A 20,878-nucleotide genomic window follows, 5' to 3' on the forward strand; every position below is an offset into this window, starting at 1 on the left:
ATCTAGCTCTCTCTTGAAAGCACCAGAGAATTGGTTCCACTGCCTTCTGAAGCAGAGAATTCCACAGATTTACAACTCTCTGAGCGAAAAAGTTTTTCCTCATCTCCGTTCTAAATGGTCTACCCCTTATTCTTAAACTGTGGCCCCTGGTTCTGGACTCCCCCAACAATGGGAACATGTTTCCTGCCTCTAGCGTGTCCAATCCCTTAATCATCTTATATGTTTCAATAAGATATAAGAAGGATGAGAGGGGATCTTTCAGAAACATATAAAATTATAAAAGGACTGGACAAGCTAGATGCAGGAAAAATGTTCCCAATGTTGGGCGAGTCCAGAACCAGGGGCCACAGTCTTAGAATAAAGGGGAGGTCATTTAAAACTGAGGTGAGAAAAAACTTTTTCACCCAGAGAGTTGGGAATTTGTGGAATTCTCTACCACAGAGGGCAGTGGAAGCCAAATAACTGGATGGATTTAAGAGAGAGTTAGATAGAGCTCTAGGGGCTAGTGGAATCAAGGGATATGGGGAGAAGGCAGGCACAAGGTATTGATTGGGGACGATCAGCCATGATCACAATGAATGACGGTGCTGGCTCGAAGGGCCGAATGGCCTCCTCCTGCACCTCTTTTCTATTCACAAAGTGCTGGAGTAACTCAGCAGGTCGGGCAGCATCTCAGGAGAGAAGGAATGGGTGACGTTTCGGGTCGAGACCCTTCTTCAGACTGATGTCTGACTTTTCTATGTTCTATGTTCTATGTTTCTATGTTCTATGTTCTAAGATCCCCTCTCATCCTAAATTCCAGTGAATACAAGCCTAGTCGCTCCAGTCTTTCAACATACAACAGTCGCGCCATTCCGGGAATTAACCTAGTGAACCTACGTTGCACTCCTTCAATAGCAAGAATGTCCCTCCTCAAATTTGGAGGCCAAAACTGCACACAGTACTCCAGGTGTGGTTCACTACGGCACTGTACAACTGCAGAAGGACCTCTTTGCTCCTATACTCAACTCCTCTTGTCATAAAGGCCAACGTGCCATTAGCTTTCTTCACTGCCTGCTGTATCTTCATGCTAACTTTAAGTGACTGATGAACAAGGACACCCAGATCTCTTTGTACTTCCCCATTTCCTAACTTGACACCATTCAGATAATAATCTGCCTTTCTGTTCTCCCACTAGTCACTGCCTGCCATTCTGAAAGGAACCTGTTAATCCCTACTCTTTGTTTCCTGTCTGCCAACCAGTTTTCTATCCATGTCAGCACCCTACTCCCAATACCATGTGCTCTAATCTTGTCCACTAATCTCCTATGTGGGACCTTATCAAGGGCTTTCTGAAAGTCCAGATACACATCCACTGGCACTCCCGTGTCCATTTTCCTAGTTACATCCTCAAAAAATTCCAGAAGAGTAGTCAAGCATGATTTCCCCTTCATAAATCCATGCTGACTCGGAATGAACCTGTTACTGCTATCCAAATGTTCCGCAATTTCCTCTTTTATAATTGACTCCAGCATCTTCTCCACCACTGATGTCAGGCTAACTCGTATATAATTTCCCGTTTTCTCTTTTCCTCCTTTCTTAAAAAGTGGGATAACATTAGCTACCCTCCAATCCACAGGAACTGATCCTGAATCTATAGAACTTTGGAAAATGATCACCAATGCGTCCACGATTTCTAGAGCCACTTCCTTAAGTACCCTGGGATGCAGACCATCAGGCCCTGGGGATTTATCAGCCTTCAGTCCCATCAATCTACCCAACATAATTTCCTGCCTAATGTGAATTTCCTTCAGTTCCTCCGTTACCCTAGGACCTCTGTCCACTAGTACATCTGGGAGATTGTTTGTGTCTTCCTTAGTGAAGACAGATCCAAAGTACCTGTTCAACTCGTCTGCCATTTCCTTGTTCCCCATAATAAATTCACCTGCTCTGTCTTCAAGGGACCCACATTTGTCTTAACTATTTTTATCCTCTTCACATACTGAAAGAAGCTTTTACTATCCTTTATATTCTTGGCTAGCTTACCTTCGTACCTCATCTTTTCTTCCCGTATTGCCTTTTTAGTTATTTTCTGTTGCTCTTTAAAAGAGTCCCAATCCTCTGGCTTTCCGCTCATCTTTGCTATGTTATACTTCTAATTTATTTTTACACTGTCCTTGACTTCCCTTGTCAGCCACGGTCGCCTCTTACTCCCCTTAGAATCTTTTTTCCTCTTTGGAATGAACTGATCCTGCACCTTCTGTATTATTCCCAGAAATACCTGCCATTGTAGCATCGTAAACCGGGGAGCATCTGTACTATAGCCGACAAAATATATGATTCATATCACAAAATCTGACCTTTGATTTGCTGTATGTTAAATTTCATTTAGTTTAGTTTAGAGATACAGCACGGGCCACCGAGTCCATGTTGACCATCAATCACCCGTTGACACAAGTTCTATATTATGCCACTTTTACATCTACACTCTACAGTCGGGACAATTTACAGAGGGCAATTAGCCTATAAACCTGCACGTCTCTGGGATGTGGGAGAAAACCGGAGCACCCGGAGGAAACTAACACCAGGGAGAACGTGCAAACGCCACACAGAAAGCACCCGAGGTCAGGATTGAAGCTGGGTCTCTGATGTTGTGTGGCGGCAGCTTCACCAAATACGCTTAACCTTAACCATGCAACTTTCAAAACAGAACATATTTGAATTTTAAATTTCTTGTCAGTGCTGTGTTACTTGACTTTCACCTAATTGGTTTGTTACTGTGCATACATATAATCGACTGTCTCCTCAAGAGATCTTCAATGCAAAAAAACTGTTTACTATTGTACTTTATCACAATTAAGCCCTCTGGAATCTGACCAAACTCAAGGCTGAGTAAGAGATCGAGCAATTATGATTCAACATGGAATGTTCTTTTAGTTGAAACAAATGACAGCTTCTGTAGAATCATCAACTTTATGGAATGCCCCAGGGAATAGTGGAAGATTGAAGTAATGTCAAGGTCACAGATGCAGGCAGCAGAGGTGACAGGAATACAAGTATTTTTTTATATTTCCCCAAGAGGTTTTACTCAGTTACTTAAAATGCCATAAACGTAAATAGTGTTCCATCTCTACATTATCTTGGTGACAGCTGGCTTAAAAAATTAACATAGTGCAGCCACGGGTCCTTTACCAAGCAGCACAATGGCTTTATTATTGGCAGAAGAAATCAATGTATCAGCAACTGCAAATTTCAGGATATACTACAAGCCTTCTCAGTTTAACATTATATCCAAAAGTATGGCCAAATATCTTTGCAACATTTGATGTATTGCAAATATATCATGTTCTGAAACACTTTTCACAAAAAAAACCCCAAAAGGTATTCAGTAACGTGTCAATCGAGTGACAAACAAATACACAGCAACTTTAATTCAGCACTTCATTAATACAATAGTTCTGTTTATAGAATCTGCAATTTTTTGTTTAAGGCTGTGGTTATAAAGAGTCATACAGAACGGAAACAGGCCCTTCGGCCCAACTGACTCATGCCGACCAAAGTGCCCCATCGACACTGATCCTGCCTGCCTGTGTTTGACCCATATCCATCCAAACCTTTTCTATCCATGTACCTGTACAAAGTTTTTGATATGAAAAGTTGTTATAGTACCTACCTCCTCTGGTAGCTCTTCCATATACCCACCACAAAGTTGTTCCAAAAGTGGAAAACGTTGCCCTTCAGGTTCCTATTAAATCGTTCCCCTCTCACAAGTTCACACATTCACAAGTTTTAGGAGTAGAATTAGGCAATTCGGCCCATCGAGTCTACTCCGCCATTCAATCATAGATCTCTGCCTCCAAATCCCATTTTCCTGCCTTTTCCCCATAACCCCGTTCTAACCAAGAATTTGTCTACCTCTGCCTTAAAAATATCAACTGACTTGGCCTCCACAGCCCTCTGTGGCAATACGTTTCACAGATTAGCTGCCCTTCGGACTAAAGAAGTTCCTCCTAACCTAATTTCTAAAAGAGTGCCCTTTAATTCTGAAGGCCGATGCCAGCTGTCGCCGTAAACCTATATTCCCTGGTTCTTGATTCCCCTCCCCTGGGTAAAAAGACTCCATGCATTCACTATCTATTCCGACACAAAAATTGGTAGAGTTGCAGACAAAGTAGCATGAGGAAGGCTGTCAAAGGATACAGCATGACATAAATTAATTACATAATTGAGCAGAGAAATGGCAAATGGAGATTAATCTGAGCAAGAGTAAGATGGTGCATTTGGGAGGTCAAATGTCTGCTGTTTTATGTTCTTTGGGAAAGTATAGTAAATTGAACATAAAACAGTAAAGCCACAAGAACAGACCCTTCAGCTTACAATGCCTGTGCTGACAATGATACCAAGATCATCTCTTATCTACAGTGCCCTCCACAATGTTTGGGGCAAAGACCCATCATTTATTTATTTGCCTCTGTACTCCACAATTTGAGATTTGTAATAGAATAAAATCACATGTGGTTAAAGTGCACATTGTGAGATTTTAATAAAGGCCATTTTTACACATTTTGGTTTCACCATGTAGAAATTACAGCAGTGTTTTTTCATAATCCCCCCCATTTCAGGGCACCATAATGTTTGGGACACACCAATGTCATGTCGATGAAAGTAGTCATGTTTAGTATTTTGTTGCATATCCTTTGCATGCAATGAGTCTGCGATTCATGGGCATCACCAGTTGCTGGGTGTCTTCTCTGGTGATGCCAGGCCTGTATTGCAGCCATCTTTAGCTCATGCTTGTTTTGGGGGCTAGTCCCCTTCAGTTTTCTCTTCAGCATATAAAAGGCATGCTCAATTGGGTTCAGATCAGGTGATTGACTTGGCCACTCAAGAATTTACCATTTTGTAGCTTTGAAAAACTCCTTTGGTGCTTTAGCAGTATGTTTGGGATCATTGTCTTCCTGTAGAATGAACAGCCGGCCAATGACTTTTGCGGCATTTGTTTGAACGAGCAGATAGGATGTGTCTATACACTTCAGAATTCATTATGCTACTACCATCAGCAGTTGTATCATCAATGACGAAAAGTGAGCCAGTACCTTCAGCAGCCATACATGCCCAGGCCATAACACCCCCACCACCATGTTTCACAGATGAGGTGGTATGCTTTGGATCTTGGACAGTTCCTTCTCTTCTCCATACTTTCCTCTCGCCATCACTCAGATATAAGTTAATCTTCGTTTCATCTGTCCACAGGACCCTTTTCCAGAACTGTGGTTGTTCTTTTAAGTACTTCTTGACAAACTGTAACCTGGCGATCCTAATTTTGCAGCTAACCAGTGGTTTGCATCTTCGCAGTGTATCCTCTGTATTTCTGTTCATGAAGTCTTCTGCGTACGGTGGTCATTAACAAATCCACACGTGACTCCTGCAGAGTGTTTCTGATCTGTTGGACAGGTATTTGGGGATTTTTCTTTATTATAGAGAGAATTCTTCTGTCATCAGCTGTGGAGGTCTTCCTTGGTCTGCCAGTCCCTTTGCGATTAGTAAGCTCACCAGTGCTCTCTTTCTTCTTAATTATGTTCCATACAGTTGATTTTGGTAAGCCTAAGGTTTGGCTGATGTCTCTAACATTTTTATTCTTGCTCCTCAGTCTCATAATGGCTTCTTTGACTTTCATTGGCACAACTTTGGTCCTCATGTTGATAAACAGCAATAAAAGTTTCCAAAGGTGATGGAAAGACTGGAGGAAAGACTTGGTGCTGAGAGCTATCTTATACCTGCATTAAGGAGGCAATTAAACACACCCGAGCAATTACAAACAATTGTGAAGCCATATGTCCCAAACATTACGGTAGCCTGAAATGGGGGGGACCATTTACAAACACAGCTGTAATTTCTACATGGTGAAACCAAAATGTATAAAAATGGCCTTTCTTAAAATCTGACAATGTGCACTTTAACCACATGTATTTTTTTCTATTACAAATGTCAAATTGTGGAGTACAGAGGCAAATAAATAAATGATGGGTCTTTGTCCCAAACATTATGGAGGGCACTGTATCTGCACATACTTTATATCCGTCCATTCCCTGCATATCCATATGCCTATGCAAAAGCCTCTTAAATATCACTATTATATCCTCCTCCACTACCACCACCCCCAGTAGCATGTTCCAGGCACTCACCTCCTCTGTATAAAAAAAAACTTGCCCCACACATCTCCTTTAAACTTTGTCTCTCTCAACTTAAAGCTATGCCCTCTAGTATTTGAATAGTTAATGGAAGGACCTTTAGCAGCATTGATGTACAGAGGGATCTTGGGGTCCACGATCATAGCTCTCTGAAGGCAGCAACGTAAGTAGGTGTGTGGTATCCTTGCCTTCATTGGGTGAGCATTGAGTATAAGAATCAGGAAGTCATTTTGCAGCTTTATAAAATTTTAGTGAGTACTGTGCACAGTTCTGGTCGTCTTATTACAGGAAGTATGTGGAGGCTTTGGAGAGGATGCAGAAGAGGTTTACCAGGATACTGCCCTGATTAATGGATATTAGCTTAAAAGGAGAGGCTGGACAAACTTGGATTGTTTTCTCTGGAGTGTCGGAGGCTGAGGATGGACTTGACAGAAGTGTATACAATTATGAAAGGCATTGACTAGGTTGACAGTCAGAATAATTTTCCCAGGTATAATTGTCAAAGACTAGAGGACATAGGTTTGAAGTAAGAGGGGGCAATGTTTAAAGGAGACTAGCAAAGAGGGCCCGTTGGGCCCATTCCACACCCCCCATTCTCTCCTCCCCCAACCCCAATCTTACTCTCCACACACCCCCCCTTTCCCCACGACCTCCCCTTTTCCCAGTACCCCTATTTCCCCCACCACCAAGCCCCCTCCGGACGACCCCTGTTGTCCCCCTCCCCAGTCCCCATTCTCAGACCCCGCCACCATTCTCTCTCCCCCAGACACACTCTTACTCTCCCCCACCCCCCCTTTCCCCAGCACACCCCTTTCCCCTACTCTCTCTTGCCCCCAGCACCAACAAGTTCAGGGGGGGGGGGTGCGGGGAGCGCATCAGTGAAAGGTCCGGGGGGGGGGGGAGCGCATCAGTGAAAGGTTCGGGGGGGGGGGGATAGCGGGGAGAGGGTCCCGTCTCCCGGGTGTGGGAGAGAGGAGAGAAGCAAGGGGAGAGAGGAGAGGGGAGCCCATACGCACAGACGCGCCATGCTGAAAGCCTTCAATAAATCAGTAGGAGGGGGGTTGCACGAGCTCTTGTCACATGGGCATTTTGACGTCACACGCTGAAGGCAATGGAAAAAGCGGCTGGAATTTTTTTTTTTTTACTAAAACCTCTGTAACTTAAAAAATACACGACCAAATCAAATAAAAAAATCATTTTCCAGCAGCGTTCAGCGTGGTGATTAAGGCGGTGCAAAAACCGTGACGCTACGGTTCACCGTTTTTTCCGAAATCAGCCGAAATAACTGAGAGAAAAAAAGTATTGACTTTTAAACCTCTGTAACTTAAAACATAAACGACCGAATTAAATAAAAAAATCATTTTCGGCAAGCGTCCAGCGGTGCGATTAAGCGGTGCAAAAATTGTGGCGCTACGGTTGACCGTTTTGCCGTAATCAGCCGAATCAGTGAAATATATATACAAGTGAGGAGATGCCGCGCATGCGTACTGAGCACAGCCGCACCACAGCGCCCCCCTAAAAACCTTCAATAAACCAGGGGGGCCAGCGCTTTAAAACCTCTGTAACTTAAAAAATATGCGACCGAATTAAATTAAAAAACCATTTTCCAGCAGCTGTCCGCGTGGTGATTAAGGCGGCGCAAAAATCGTGGCGCTACGGTTTACCGTTTTGCCGTAATCAGCGAAATCACAGATACATACATATATATTAATTCACAAGATCTGACTTTTAATAAGATAGATTTGTGGGCAAGTTTTTTTGTATACAGGGAGTGGAGGGTGCATGGACACGTGGTCAAGGATGGTGGTGGTCGCTGATGGGGTAAAGGTGTTTGAGGATTTTAGATAAGCACATGGATATGTAGAGAATGGCACAATATACATCACGTGCAGGCAGATGAGATTATTTTAGATTGGCATCATGTTCGGCAGAGACATTGTGGGTGGAAAAGCCTGTTCCTGTGCTGTACTGTTCTTCCCATCAATCATTAGGCCCCTGAACTACAATGCACAACACTAACCACAGCACCAAATTATTTTTCCTGTTTCCTCCCAAGATCGGAGAGTCTAAAGCTAAGGAGAGAGGGGAAAGATGTAATGGGGACCTGAGGGGCAACTTTATAACACAAAGATTGGTGGATATGTGAAATGAACTGCCAGAGGAAGTGGTAAAGGAGAGTACAATTACCACTAGAAAAGGTTTCATGGGGGGGGGGATAAGGGCCTAGCCGGCAAATAGGACTAGCTCAGGTAGTCGGCATGGACGAGTTAGGCTGAAGGGCCTATTCCATGACAGATAACTCCATGCTTAATGTACTGAGACAAATACTTGTGTGTAAGTAAAACAAAATATAAGCTGCTCCCTCCTTCCATGACTTAAACTGCAAAAGCCATACTGAAATACATATATTACATCAGATATGTCTCCCTTTTGATCTTTTATTGAGGACCCAAAGACTTGACTGGACTATATGTATAACCTTAGACAGACACAAAATGCTGGAGTAACTCAGTGGGTCAGGCAACATCTCTGAGGAAAATGGACAGCTGATGTTTTGGGTTGGGACCATTCCTGACATATACGTACATAGAGAGCGAGAGAGAGACTCAGAGGTATAACTTTGTTGTTTTTCAATTAATTGAGGCAATTTATAAAGAGGTATTAATTTAACATCACAAACATTTCAATATTTATTATTTGTAGTCTATTTCCTCTCACAGTATTTCAAGAAACTATGAGAGTGCCCCCCCCCCCACCAATCCCTCTATCTCCTTCCCCTCCTCTATCTTTCAGCCTGAAGAAGGGTTCCGACCCGAAACATCACCTATTCCTATTCTCCAGAGATGCTGCCTGACCCACTGAGTCACTCCAACATTTTGTGTCCATCTATGATAGTGCTTTGCTCCTTGCCACATGTCACTGTTATTCTGTAAGCAGCCTAAAGAACATTTCAACAAGTGAGAGACAATTCAATTGTTAATCACCCATACCATGCCCCATGAAGGAACACTTTCCTTTAACCCGACATCACCTGCAGCTCCAGGTCGAAAGGAATTCTACAGGATAGCCAATCAACTGGCAAAATCATACAGTCAATCTTTTGTACAAGACCACATTGTTCTAAAACTTAAGGAATCTACATACTCTTTACAACTTGGGACAATCATTGACACCTTATTGTCAACTGAACAGGAAACATTTACTACAACTATACAACTATTTTTTTGTGCCCCACTGCAAATATTTGATGTTTCTGTTCCCATTGCAATCACCATGTCAACTTGATGCCCAAGAACACAGAAATCAAGCTGTATAAGTCCACACCATTAGAGTATTCTTGTAATAGACTTGTAACCGGCTCCGCACAGGGGTTGGCCAGTTCAATGCCAACATGCATCGTTGGGGGTTGCATTCATCAGCAGCCTGCGTGTGTGGAGCAGACCAGCAAACAGCGCAGAACGTCATTTTCGACTGCACTGTCCTCCGTCCCCCTGGTGGAGGGGAAGACCTCATGGCCCTCGACAACAGCACACTGCACTGGCTACAGCGCCTGGAGGGCGTTACATAGTTTCTGCTGCCTCAAACGCAAGAGGAAGAAGTAATAGACTATTAAAGAAGTCCATTACATGCCCTCCCCACATTGTAGACACAAATGGGTTTCCCACACTAAAAGTAACTTACCTCTGAGAAATGGCGCCCCATGCACCATGCTTGTTTGTGAGAATGTTGAGGATTTTTTGCTTTAACTGGTTCGCTGTAACATGATCACGATGCTTTGCAGCACTAATGAGATGATCACACATCTTCTCCTCTTCCCTTCTGTCCGCCGTATACTGCGCACACTGGGACTGTTGGTGAAACATAAAAGGGTGCACTCAATCAATGCAAAAGGCACATTATTGGTTTAAATGCTGCACTAGATTGAAACACTTCAGCAAATTAAGAAATGCATAAGAATAATTAAATAAATGCCGTCCAGATTATATAAAAGTAGAATTAGATGAATGTAGTGAAGTTTCAATCTGCAGTTTAAGTCTTAAAGCAATGCAACCTAAATGAGATAAATTGGTAATATGGCACAATAAGCGAGTTCGGTATCTCGACCACGCATGCGCAGGTCGTAGGTCACAAGTGCTAAACATTCTCGCCGGCTGATAACAGTGGGGAAGAAACGGCTCTTGAATCTGGTGATAAGTGATTGCAAGCTTTTATTTCCAAATAGGAAAAAAGATGATGAGGAGGGAGTGTCGAAGAAGAACGAGAGCCGCCCGTTCCGGGCCGCACACCTGTGCCGCGACAGCCCCGAGGGGGTTGCGAATCCCAGGCCGCCGGTGGATGCGATGGCGTTGCACCAACTGTGGCCGCACGGGAAAGAACTCGCTGTAGAGCCTGCAGCCGAATTCTTGCTCGCTGGTGTGCAAGCGCCAGTGTTGCAGCAGCGCCGAGGCTGTATGCCTTGCTTTGGAAGGACCGGTCGCCGGTGTGCCTGTGTCAGAGCCTCGCCAAATTCGAGGAGTGCCCGAAGCCCTTTCCGCACACCTCGCATCTGAACAACAGCTCGACCGTATGCATGCGCAGGTGGCCCGGCAGCTGGGTGAAAGTTCAACCGCACAGCCCGCAACCGTGTGGGTTTTTCCCCATTGCCCGGGATGGCGGACAGGCCAGGCTAAAACTCCAACAGACTCCCTCTTCCCCACCGCGACGCCTGGAAAACATGGGAAACAATCATACTCCTTCCTCATCATCTTTTTTCCTATTTGGGCACAAGATATAAAAGCTTGCAATCACTTATCACCAGATTCAAGAACCCTTTCTTCCCCGCTGTTATCAGCCGGTGAGAATGATTAGCTCTTGTGACCTATGACGTGCACATGTGCGGTCGAGACACCGAACTCGCTTATTAATTGTAAAAGGTTTTCATGAGGATAAAATACAGATGATGCATTTTTTTGTCAGCAGAGAAACTGCGAATTAAACAAAGAATCGCGTTAAAAATAATTTCTGTACCTGCAGAAAAATAAGTATTCTAAATTGTAATAAAGTTATACCTTAAATGGTTCAAAGGTACTATATTGTCTCATGTACAGGAACATTGAAATTCAGAGAGAGTAATAAATGTCGCCCAGTTGTCACACAGACCAGACTCCCCACCATTGACTCCATCTACACTTCACGCTGTCTGGGAAAAGTGGCCAACGTAATCAAAGATTAGTCCCACCCCAATCATTCCTTCTTCTCCCCGCTCCCGTCTGGCAGTAGGTACAGAAGCATGAAAGTGCGCACCACCAGGCTCAGGAACAGTTTCTTCCCCCCCCCCCCCTGTCAGGTTTCTGAACGCTCCTTCCATAAGCTGAGGTACTGTCCAATTCACCTCTACTCCATTGCGGACATTCGACATTAAACTACGTAGTGGGGGGGGGGAGGGGTTGACAAATTGGGAATATGAAGATGGAGTTAAAGGGGAAGCAAATACAGGAGAAATTGCAAAGGACTCTCGAATAAATGGGAAGGGAAGTTCTAGATGGGATAAGAGAGTAAGGTCAGGGCCAATTGTGACCGGTGTGAGAGGGGAGGTGAATACGGAAATTAAAGTGTTGTATTTAAATGCGCGAAGTATAAGAAATAAAGTGGATGAGTTGGACATTGGCAAGTATGATGTTGTAGGAATCACAGAGACATGGCTACAAGAGGACCAGGGCTGGGAACTGAATATTCAGGGGTACACAACGTATCGAAAAGGCAGATAGGTGGGCAGAGAGGGTGGGCAGAGAGGTTCCTTCCTCTGTTGGTAAGGAATGATATTCACTCCCTTGCAAGGGGTGACATAGAATCAGGAGATGTAGAATCAGTATGGATAGAAATGAGGAATTGTTAGGGTAAAAAGACCCTAATGGGAGTTATCTACAGGCCCCCAAACAGTAGCCTCGACATAGGGTGCAAGTTGAATCAGGAACTAAAATTGGCATGTCGCAAATGTAATGCTTCGGTGGTTATGGGAGATTTCAACATGCAGGTAGACTGGGAAAATCAGGTTGGTAATGGACCCCAGGAAAGAGAGTTTGTGGAGTGCCTCCGAGATGGATTCTTAGAACAGCTTGAACTGGAGCCTACCAGAGAGAAGGCAATTCTGGACTTAGTGTTGTGTAATGAACCTGATCTGATAAGGGGACTCGAGGTAAAAGAGCCATTAGGAGGCAGTGATCACAATTATGATGTTTTACTCTACAAATTGAGAGGGAGAAGGAAAAATCGGAAGTGTCGGTATTACAGTATAGCAAAGGGAATTACAGAGGCATGAGGCAAGAGCTGGCCAGAATTGACTGGAAGGAGGCCCTAGCAGGGAAGACGGTGGAACAGCAATGGCAGGTATTCCTGGGAATAATGCAGTTGCAGGATCAATTTATCCCAAAGAGGAAAGATTCTAAGGGGAGTTCTAAGGCTGACAAGGGAAGTCAAGGACAGCATAAAAATAAAAGAGAAGTACAACATAGCAAAGAAGTGTGGGAAGCCAGAGGATTGGGACTCGTTTAAAGAGCAACTGAAGATAACTAAAAAGGCAATATGGGGAGAAAAAATGAGGTACGAGGGTAAGCTAGCCAATAATATAAAGGAGGATAGTAAAAGCTTTTTTAGGTATGTGCAGAGGAAAAAAATAGTCAAGTCAAATGTGGGTCCCTTGAAGGCAGAAGCAGGGGAATTTATTATGGGGAATAAGGAAATGGCAGTCGAGTTGAACCGGTACTTTGGATCTGTCTTCACTAAGGAAGATACAAACAATCTCCCAGATGTTCTAGTGGCCAGAGATCCTAAGGTGACGGAGGAACTGAAGGAAATCCACATTAGGCAGGAAATTGCGTTGGGTAGACTGATGGCACTGAAGGCTGATAAATCCCCAGGGCCTGATGGTCTGCATCCCAGGGTACTTAAGGAGGTGGCTCTAGAAATTGTGGACGCATTGGTGATCATTTTCCAATGTTCTATAGATTCAGGATCAGTTCCTGTGGATTGGAGGGTAGCTAATGTTATCCCACTTTTTAAAAAAGGAGGGAGAGAGAAAACGGGAAATTATAGACCTGTTAGTCTGAAATCAGTGGTGGGGAAGATGCTGGAGTCAATTATAAAAGACAAAATTGCGGAGCATTTGGATAGCAGTAACAGGATTGTTCCGAGTCAGCATGGATTTACGAAGGGGAAATCATGCTTGACTAATCTACTGGAATTGTTTGAGGATGTAACTAGGGAAATTGACAGGGGAGAGCCGGTGGATGTGGTGTACCTCGACTTCCAGAAAGCCTTCGACAAGGTCCCACATAGGAGATTAGTAGGTAAAATTAGAGCACATGGTATTGGAGGTAGGGTACTGACATGGATAGAAAATTGGTTGACAGACAGAAAGCAAAGAGTGGGGATAAATGGGTCCCTTTCAGTGACTAGTGGGGTTCCGCAAGGCTCGGTGCTGGGACCGCAGCGATTTACAATATACATTAATGACTTGGATGAAGGGGTTAAAAGTACCATTAGCAAATTTGCAGATGATACAAAGCTGGGTGGTAGTAGAAACTGTGAGGAAGATGCTATGGGGTTGCGGGGTGACTTGGACAGGTTGTGTGAGTGGACGAATGCATGGCAGATGCAGTTTAATGTGGACAGGTGTGAGGTTATCCACTTTGGTGGTAAGAATAGGAAGGCAGATTATTATCTGAATGGTGTCAAGTTAAGAAAGGGGGACGTACAACGAGATCTGGGTGTCCGAGTGCATCAGTCACTGAAAGGAAGCATGCAGGTACAGCAGGTAGTGAAGAAAGCCAATGGAATGTTGGCCTTCATAGCAAGAAGAGATGAGTTTAGAAGCAAAGAGGTCCTTCTGCAGTTGTACAGGGGCCTAGTGAGACCGCACCTGGAGTACTGTGTGCAGTTTTGGTCTCCAAATTTGAGGAAGGATATTCTTGCTGTTGAGGGCGTGCAGCGTAGGTTTACTAGGTTGATTCCCGGAATGGCGGGACTGTCGTATGTTGAAAGACTGGAACGACTAGGTTTGCATACATGGAATTTAGAAGGAGGAGAGGGGATCTTATCGAAACATATAAGATTATTAAGGGGTTAGACACGTTAGAGGCAGGAAACATGTTCCCAATGTTGGGGGAGTCCAGAACCAGGAGCCACGGTTTAAGAATAAGGGTAGGCCATTTAGAATGGAGATGAGGAAAAACTTTTTCAGTCAGAGTTGTAAATCTGTGGAATTCTCTGCCTCAGAAGGCAGTGAAGGCTAATTCTCTGAATGCATTCAAGAGAGAGCTAGATAGAGCTCTTAAGGATAGTGGAGTCAGGGGGTATGGGGAGAAGGCAGGAACGTGGTACTGATTGGGAATGATCAGCCATGATCACATTGAATGGTGGTGCTTGCTCGAAGGGCCGAATGACCTACTCCTGCACCTATTGTCTATTGACTTTGTCTCTGGAACTGATGCGCTACAATGCTGAGAATGATATTATGTGCTCTGTATCTTCCCCTTTGCTCTACCTATTGTACTTGAGTTTGACTTGATTGTATCTATGTAGTGTATATCTGATCTGTTTGGATAGCATGCAAAACAAAGATATTCACTGTACTTCGGTACATGTGGCAATAATAAGCAGAAACCTAAACCTAAACTTATGTATCTATCTCTTTAAAGGAACAAAAACCATACAGGTACCTACTGTACCTCGATACATGTGACCATTATAAAGTTAAATCTAAAATGTCATGGCGGACAAATAGAACTGCAGATGCCGGAATTTTGACCAAACAAAAAAACGGTGCTGGAGGAACTCAGCGCATCAGGCAGCATCTCAGAAGGAGATGAATAGGCAACGTTTCGGACAGAGACATTTCTTCAGAATTCTGAAGAAGAGTCCCAACCCAAGATGTTGCTTATCCATGTCCTCCAGAGATGCGGCCTGACCCATGGAGTTTTTCCAACACTTTGTGTCCTATGTCATGAAGGAGCTGACAAGGCTGGATTGTGCTGACTACTGCCAGCAAATTTAAGCCTTCAGCCATTTAAATGATTTCCAGATTTAAGAGCATGCACTCTGAAGGCTGATCTCACCAATTTGCTCTGCTCTTAATAGTCCTCATGAAATCCAGCAGCAGAACCCGGTATTAATGGAACTCTTTGGCAGTGCACTGGGAAACTGGCTCTTGGAAACTGTGTCAACACAGACCTGACAGAATGACTTCAAAGGGAATTATAAAACATAGACTTAGGAGGCAAAGGGAAATCTTAGCTACTCTAAAGAAATTATTTTGCATTACATTAATGTTGTTGATTATTTATAAGCTATTATGTGGCTTTAGTTATGAGGTTAAAGTACTTTTAAAATTATTTGTTTTTGCTTTTAAAAAGTCTTTGAACAACACTGATATTTAAAAATGTCAGATCATGCAGCTGATGGAGGTGAATAAGTTCTGCGCCCAGCTTTGTTACCGTCAGAGTTTACCAAGAGTAGGTTAGTTCAGTTTAATTTATTGTCACATGTACTAAGGTACAGTGAAAAGCTTTTGTTGCATGCTAATCAGTCAGTGGAAAGACTATACGTGATTACAATCGAGCCATTCTCAGTGGATGGAGCTGAGTTATTGGTGAGTATTGGTAAGACCACACTTGGAATACTGTGACAAGCTCCGGTCGCCCAGCTACAGTAAGAATGTCACTAATTTGGAAAGGTGCAGAAAAGATTCACCAGGATGTTACCTAGATTTTTCTTGAATTATAGGGAGAGCTTGGATAGGCTGGGGCTTTTTTCTTTGGTCCTAGGGAGCTGAGGGGTGACCTTGTTGAGATGTACAAGATCATGACAGGCATGGATAAAGTGAATGCTCACAGTTGTTTTCCCAGAGTAGAGGATTCTAAAACCAGAGGGCATTGGCTTAAGATGAGAGAGGAGAGATTTAAGAGGGACCGCAGGAGTACCTTTTTCACTTAGATGGTAGTCCTCACCTGGAATGAGCCGCCAGAGGAATCTATAGAAGCTGATACAATTTAGACTTTCTGAAGACATTTGGACAGAGGAAGGATAGGAAAGATTTGGAGGGACATGAGCCAAATGCAGGCAGATGGGACTTGCCCAGTATGCTAACTTGGTCGGCATGGACAAGGTGGGCTGAATGGCCTGCTTCCATCCTCTCACCTTAAGTGTATGCTTTCTAGTTGTAGAATCTTCTCCTACTAGTAAACAACTATCGGCGTTCACTTTATCCATGTCCCTCATGATTTTATACTTCAGTAAGGTCACCCCTCAGCCCCCTAGGCACCAACAAGGTCACCCCTCAGCCTCTTATGCATCAGAGAAAAAAGTCCCAGCCTCTCCCTGTAACCAAAGTTCGCAAGTCCAAGGCTTGTATACACTGGAATTTAGAAGGATGAGGGGGGATCTTATTGAGACATATAAGATAATTAGGGGATTGGACACATTAGAGGCAGGAAACGTGTTCCCAATGTTGGGGGAGTCCAGAACAAGGGGCCACAGTTTAAGAATAAGGGGTAGGCCATTTAGAACGGAGATGAGGAAGAACTTTTTCAGTCAGAGAGTGGTGAAGGTGTGGAATTCTCTGCCTCAGAGGGCAGTGGAGGCCAGTTCGTTGGATGCTTTCAAGAGAGAGCTGGATAGAGCTCTTAAGGATAGCGGAGTGAGGGGGTATGGGGAGAAGGCAGGAATGGGGTACTGATTGAGAGTGATCAGCCATGATCGCATTGAATGGCGGTGCTGGCTCGAAGGGCTGAATGGCCTACTCCTGCACCTATTGTCTATTGTCTATTGTAATATCCTGGTGAATCTGCTGGTTGACTCTATATCAATTCTCTCATCCCAAGAATTAATCTGGTGAATCTCTTTTCTACTGATTCCAATGTTACTCTATATTTTTTAGATAAGGGGAATAAAACTGCACAGAGTATTCCAGGTGAGATCTCACCAAGGCTCTGTACAATTGCTGCAAAACCTTCCTATTTATAAATTCCAACCCCTGGCAATGAAGGGCAAAATACAGTGTTAACTATTTGTTGGACCTTTTTGTCTGATAGCTTTTTGTGATTCATTATAAGTTCAGAGCAAAAGCTGAGGCCTTCATCCATGTGTTCGTTTGAGTTGGTGCTGACTGCCTCTCCTTTCTTGAAGATTCCCTTCAATTCTGGGATTTCAAGTTAAGAGCGTGTGGGGAAGATGCTGGAGTCAATTATTAAATAAGTAATAACGGCCCATTTGGATATCAGTAAAAGGATTGGTCCAAATCAGCATGGATTTATGAAGGGGAAATCCTGCTTGACTAATCTTCTGGTATTTTTTGAGGATGTGCAAGTAAAACGGATGAAGGAGAGCCAGTGGATGTAGTGTATCTAGACTTTCGGAAACCCTTTAATAAAGTCCCACACATGAGATTAGTGGGCAAAATTAGAGCACATGGTATTGGGGGTAGGGTATTGACATGGATAGAAAATTGGTTGGCAGACAGGAAGCAAATAGTAGGAATAAACGGGTCCTTTTCAGAATGGCAGGCAGTAGCGAGTGGAGTGCCGCAAGGCTCGGTGCTGGAGCCGCTACTATTTACAATATATATCAATGATTTGGATAATGGAATTAGAAGTAATACTAGCAAATTTGCAGATGACACAAAGCTGTGTGGCAGTGTGAACTGCGAAGAGGATGTTAGGAGGTTGCAGGGTGACTTGGACAGGTTGAGTGAGCGGGCAGATAGATGCATGGCAGATGCAGTATAATGTACATAATTTAATTAGGAGGTTATCCACTTTGGCGGCAAAAACAAGGAGGCAGATTATTATCTCAATGGTGTCAGATTAGGTAAAAGGGAAGTGCAATGAGACCTGGGTATCCTTGTACACTAGTCACTTAAAGTAAACATGCAGGTATAGCAGGCAGAGAAGAAAGCTAATGGCATGTTGGCCTTCATAACGAGAGGATTTGAGTATAGGAGCAAAGAGGTCCTTCTGCAGTTGTGTAGGGTCCTGGTGAGGCCACATCTGAAATATTGTGTGCAATTTTGGTCTCCTAATTTGAGGAAGGACATCCTTGCTATTGAGGCAGTGCAGCGTAGGTTCACAAGGTTAATCCCCGGGATGGTGGGACAGTCATATGAGGAAAGTTTGGAAAGACTCGGCTTGTATTCACTGGAATTTAGAAGGATGAGAGGGGATCTTATCGAAACGTATAGAATTATAAATGGATTGGACTTGCTTGATGCAGGAAAATTGTTCCCAATGCTGGGGGAGAACCAGGGGCCACAGTCTAAGAATAGATGGGAGGCTATTTAAAGCTGAGGTGAGAAAAAACGTTTTCACACAGAGAGTTGTGAATTTGTGGAATTCTCTGCCACAGAAGGCAGTGGAGGCCAATTCACTGGATGAATTTAAGAGAGAGTTAGATAGAACTCTAGGGGCTAGAATCAAGGAATATGGGGAGAAGGCAGGCACGGGTTATTGATTGTGGATGATCAGCCATGATCACAATGAATGGCGGTGCTGGCTCGAAGGGCCTAATGGCCACCTTCTGCACCTATTTTCTATGTTTCTATTGACATATGTCCTGATGCAGAACAATGAAATTCTCAACACCATGAGCAGAATCTGTGTGTGTTATGCTTATCAGCTGACCTGCCCATACACTTCATGCACTATCCTATTTAGATCGCAAGCTAAACACAAAAAGCTGCAGTAACAGCGAGTCAGGCAGCATCTCTGAAGAAAAGGAATAGGAGACGTTTTGGGTTGAGATACCCTATCCACTGCTAGTTCACAAGCTTTCAGTTGGCCTTCAGGTGCCTTAGAGCTGCTTTTTTTCCCTCGAGGTGTGATAGGGATTCCAGTAATACTAACCTCCAAACCATTCACATCAAACCAATGGTCGTGTTTTATTTTCGAGAACATTTTATTTTCGAGAAACTAACAATCTCCTATTGGGAATGACTGTGAGGATGCTGAAGTTCCAAGTCTTGGACTTCCAAGTCTCAGACCAAGTCTTGGAAATTGCTAGCGCATGAATTCCCCTGAGGTGAGATGTGGAGAGACGGATCTACTGCATGGCCATTACAGCACTCACAAGAGTACAAACATGGGAGCCTGATAGCTGGCTCAGCAATGCATTTATCTATTGTCTCCTCCTATTCACTTCACCCTGCTCTCCTCGTGCGCTCAATCCTCCCTGTCCCTGATTCACTTCTCCTTCAGTGCCTACTTGCCAGCAAACTTCCCCGGTTCCAGTCTCCAATCCTTACTCTCCCTCTATCTTGTGTCCTGCAACATTGTCTTCTTCCTTCACTTCACTGGGCAGCCCACATCTCTAACTCTTTGCTCACCACCATCCTCCAACATTCTCCCTGCTCTGAAAGGTCTGAGTTCCTCTCCAGCTTCATGAAAGATTCTTGTAGCATCAATGAGCAGAGTGCAGGTTAGCTAGTGACAGGAGCCTTGCGTCAGGACCTGGATCAAGAGTAGGGGCCCTGGGGGACTGCTGTGTGATGTGGGATGGGGGAGAAACACAGAGGAACACTGGTCTGGAGGAAGGGTCTCTCTCCCTATATCTTTCGTGGATTTAAAAAAAAAGTTTACTCTTGCTTCTAATTATTATTCTGTGTCCAGTGGATATTTTTATGAAATCTTGTTTATTGATTTTTGATATATAAACATCTTACTAATGGAACCATCTTAACTAACATCATATATTAGGCAAGACAGGTTTGAGAAAGCAATGTTTAGGAATAATGTTAATGTCCAGAATTTCATTTGCTAACAGACACTGCAAGATAATTGAATCTGTCCATTTTATATCAAGTTCTGTCAGTTCCTATAAGAAATAATTTTCTTTGAATAAAAGAAAATTCAATCCAATCCAATCATAGGCTACAATACACCAAACCGATATATTTTATACTATCTATCCATTCTATGCTGCCAAACTGTACCCTAGCACAGATTGATCACGAGTAAATTTTTATCTTGTTTCTAAAATCCTTCATTTGACATCTAATTGTAAAGTTGCAGCAAACATCTTCAATTTGACAAGGGTTTGCTGACAAATGAAGTAAAGATTATATTTATTTTGGTGGCACTGCTATCTCTAAGTTGTGCACATTACTGGCCAAGGGAAAGATCATAAAAGCCAGGGCATCAAGCAGTAAGCTAAAGGAAGCTGTTGTGACCAGATAAGAACTTCATCAAAACTGACATGCCAAATTCTTCTCTCATCCACCAGGTACATCTCCGATATCTTTGACAAACTAATAGTAGAGTGATTCAGAGAAGAGAAAAAGATTCCAATTTGTTAGGACCTTTCCTGTCTATTGCAAATGCATGGTGGAATATACATGCTCTGAGGATGCTCTCATTTATCTTCAAATAAAATAATTAAGTTACTAATGTTAGAAAGAACATGAATAAAAACACCAATTACGGGTCTTTTACCCAGGGTAGGGGAATCAAACAACAGGGGGACCTATGTTTAAGGCGAGAGGGGAAAGATTTAACACAAATCTGAAGCACAACCTTTTCATTCAGAAGGTGGTGGATATATAGAATGAGCTGCCAGAGGAGGTAGTTGCAGAAAATACTATAACAGAATTTTAAAGATACCTGGACAGGTACATGGATAGACGAAAGACATAGAATGCTAGAGTAACTCAGCAGGGCAGGCAGTATATCTGGATAGAATGAATG

General features: G+C 43.5%; 1 protein-coding gene across 1 annotated transcript in view; it reads right to left on the bottom strand.

The window, feature by feature from the left end:
• nbeaa (neurobeachin a) overlaps nt 1-20,878 on the bottom strand; it is a 449,617-nt gene that overhangs the window by 205,231 nt on the left and 223,508 nt on the right. The window contains exon 37 of the mRNA XM_078403202.1: nt 9,852-10,018. Within this exon, the coding sequence (XP_078259328.1) occupies nt 9,852-10,018 (167 nt within the window). The remainder of the gene's footprint in view (nt 1-9,851; nt 10,019-20,878) is intronic.

This window comes from Rhinoraja longicauda, chromosome 7, assembly GCF_053455715.1.
Source record: "Rhinoraja longicauda isolate Sanriku21f chromosome 7, sRhiLon1.1, whole genome shotgun sequence".
NCBI lineage: Eukaryota > Metazoa > Chordata > Chondrichthyes > Rajiformes > Arhynchobatidae > Rhinoraja > Rhinoraja longicauda.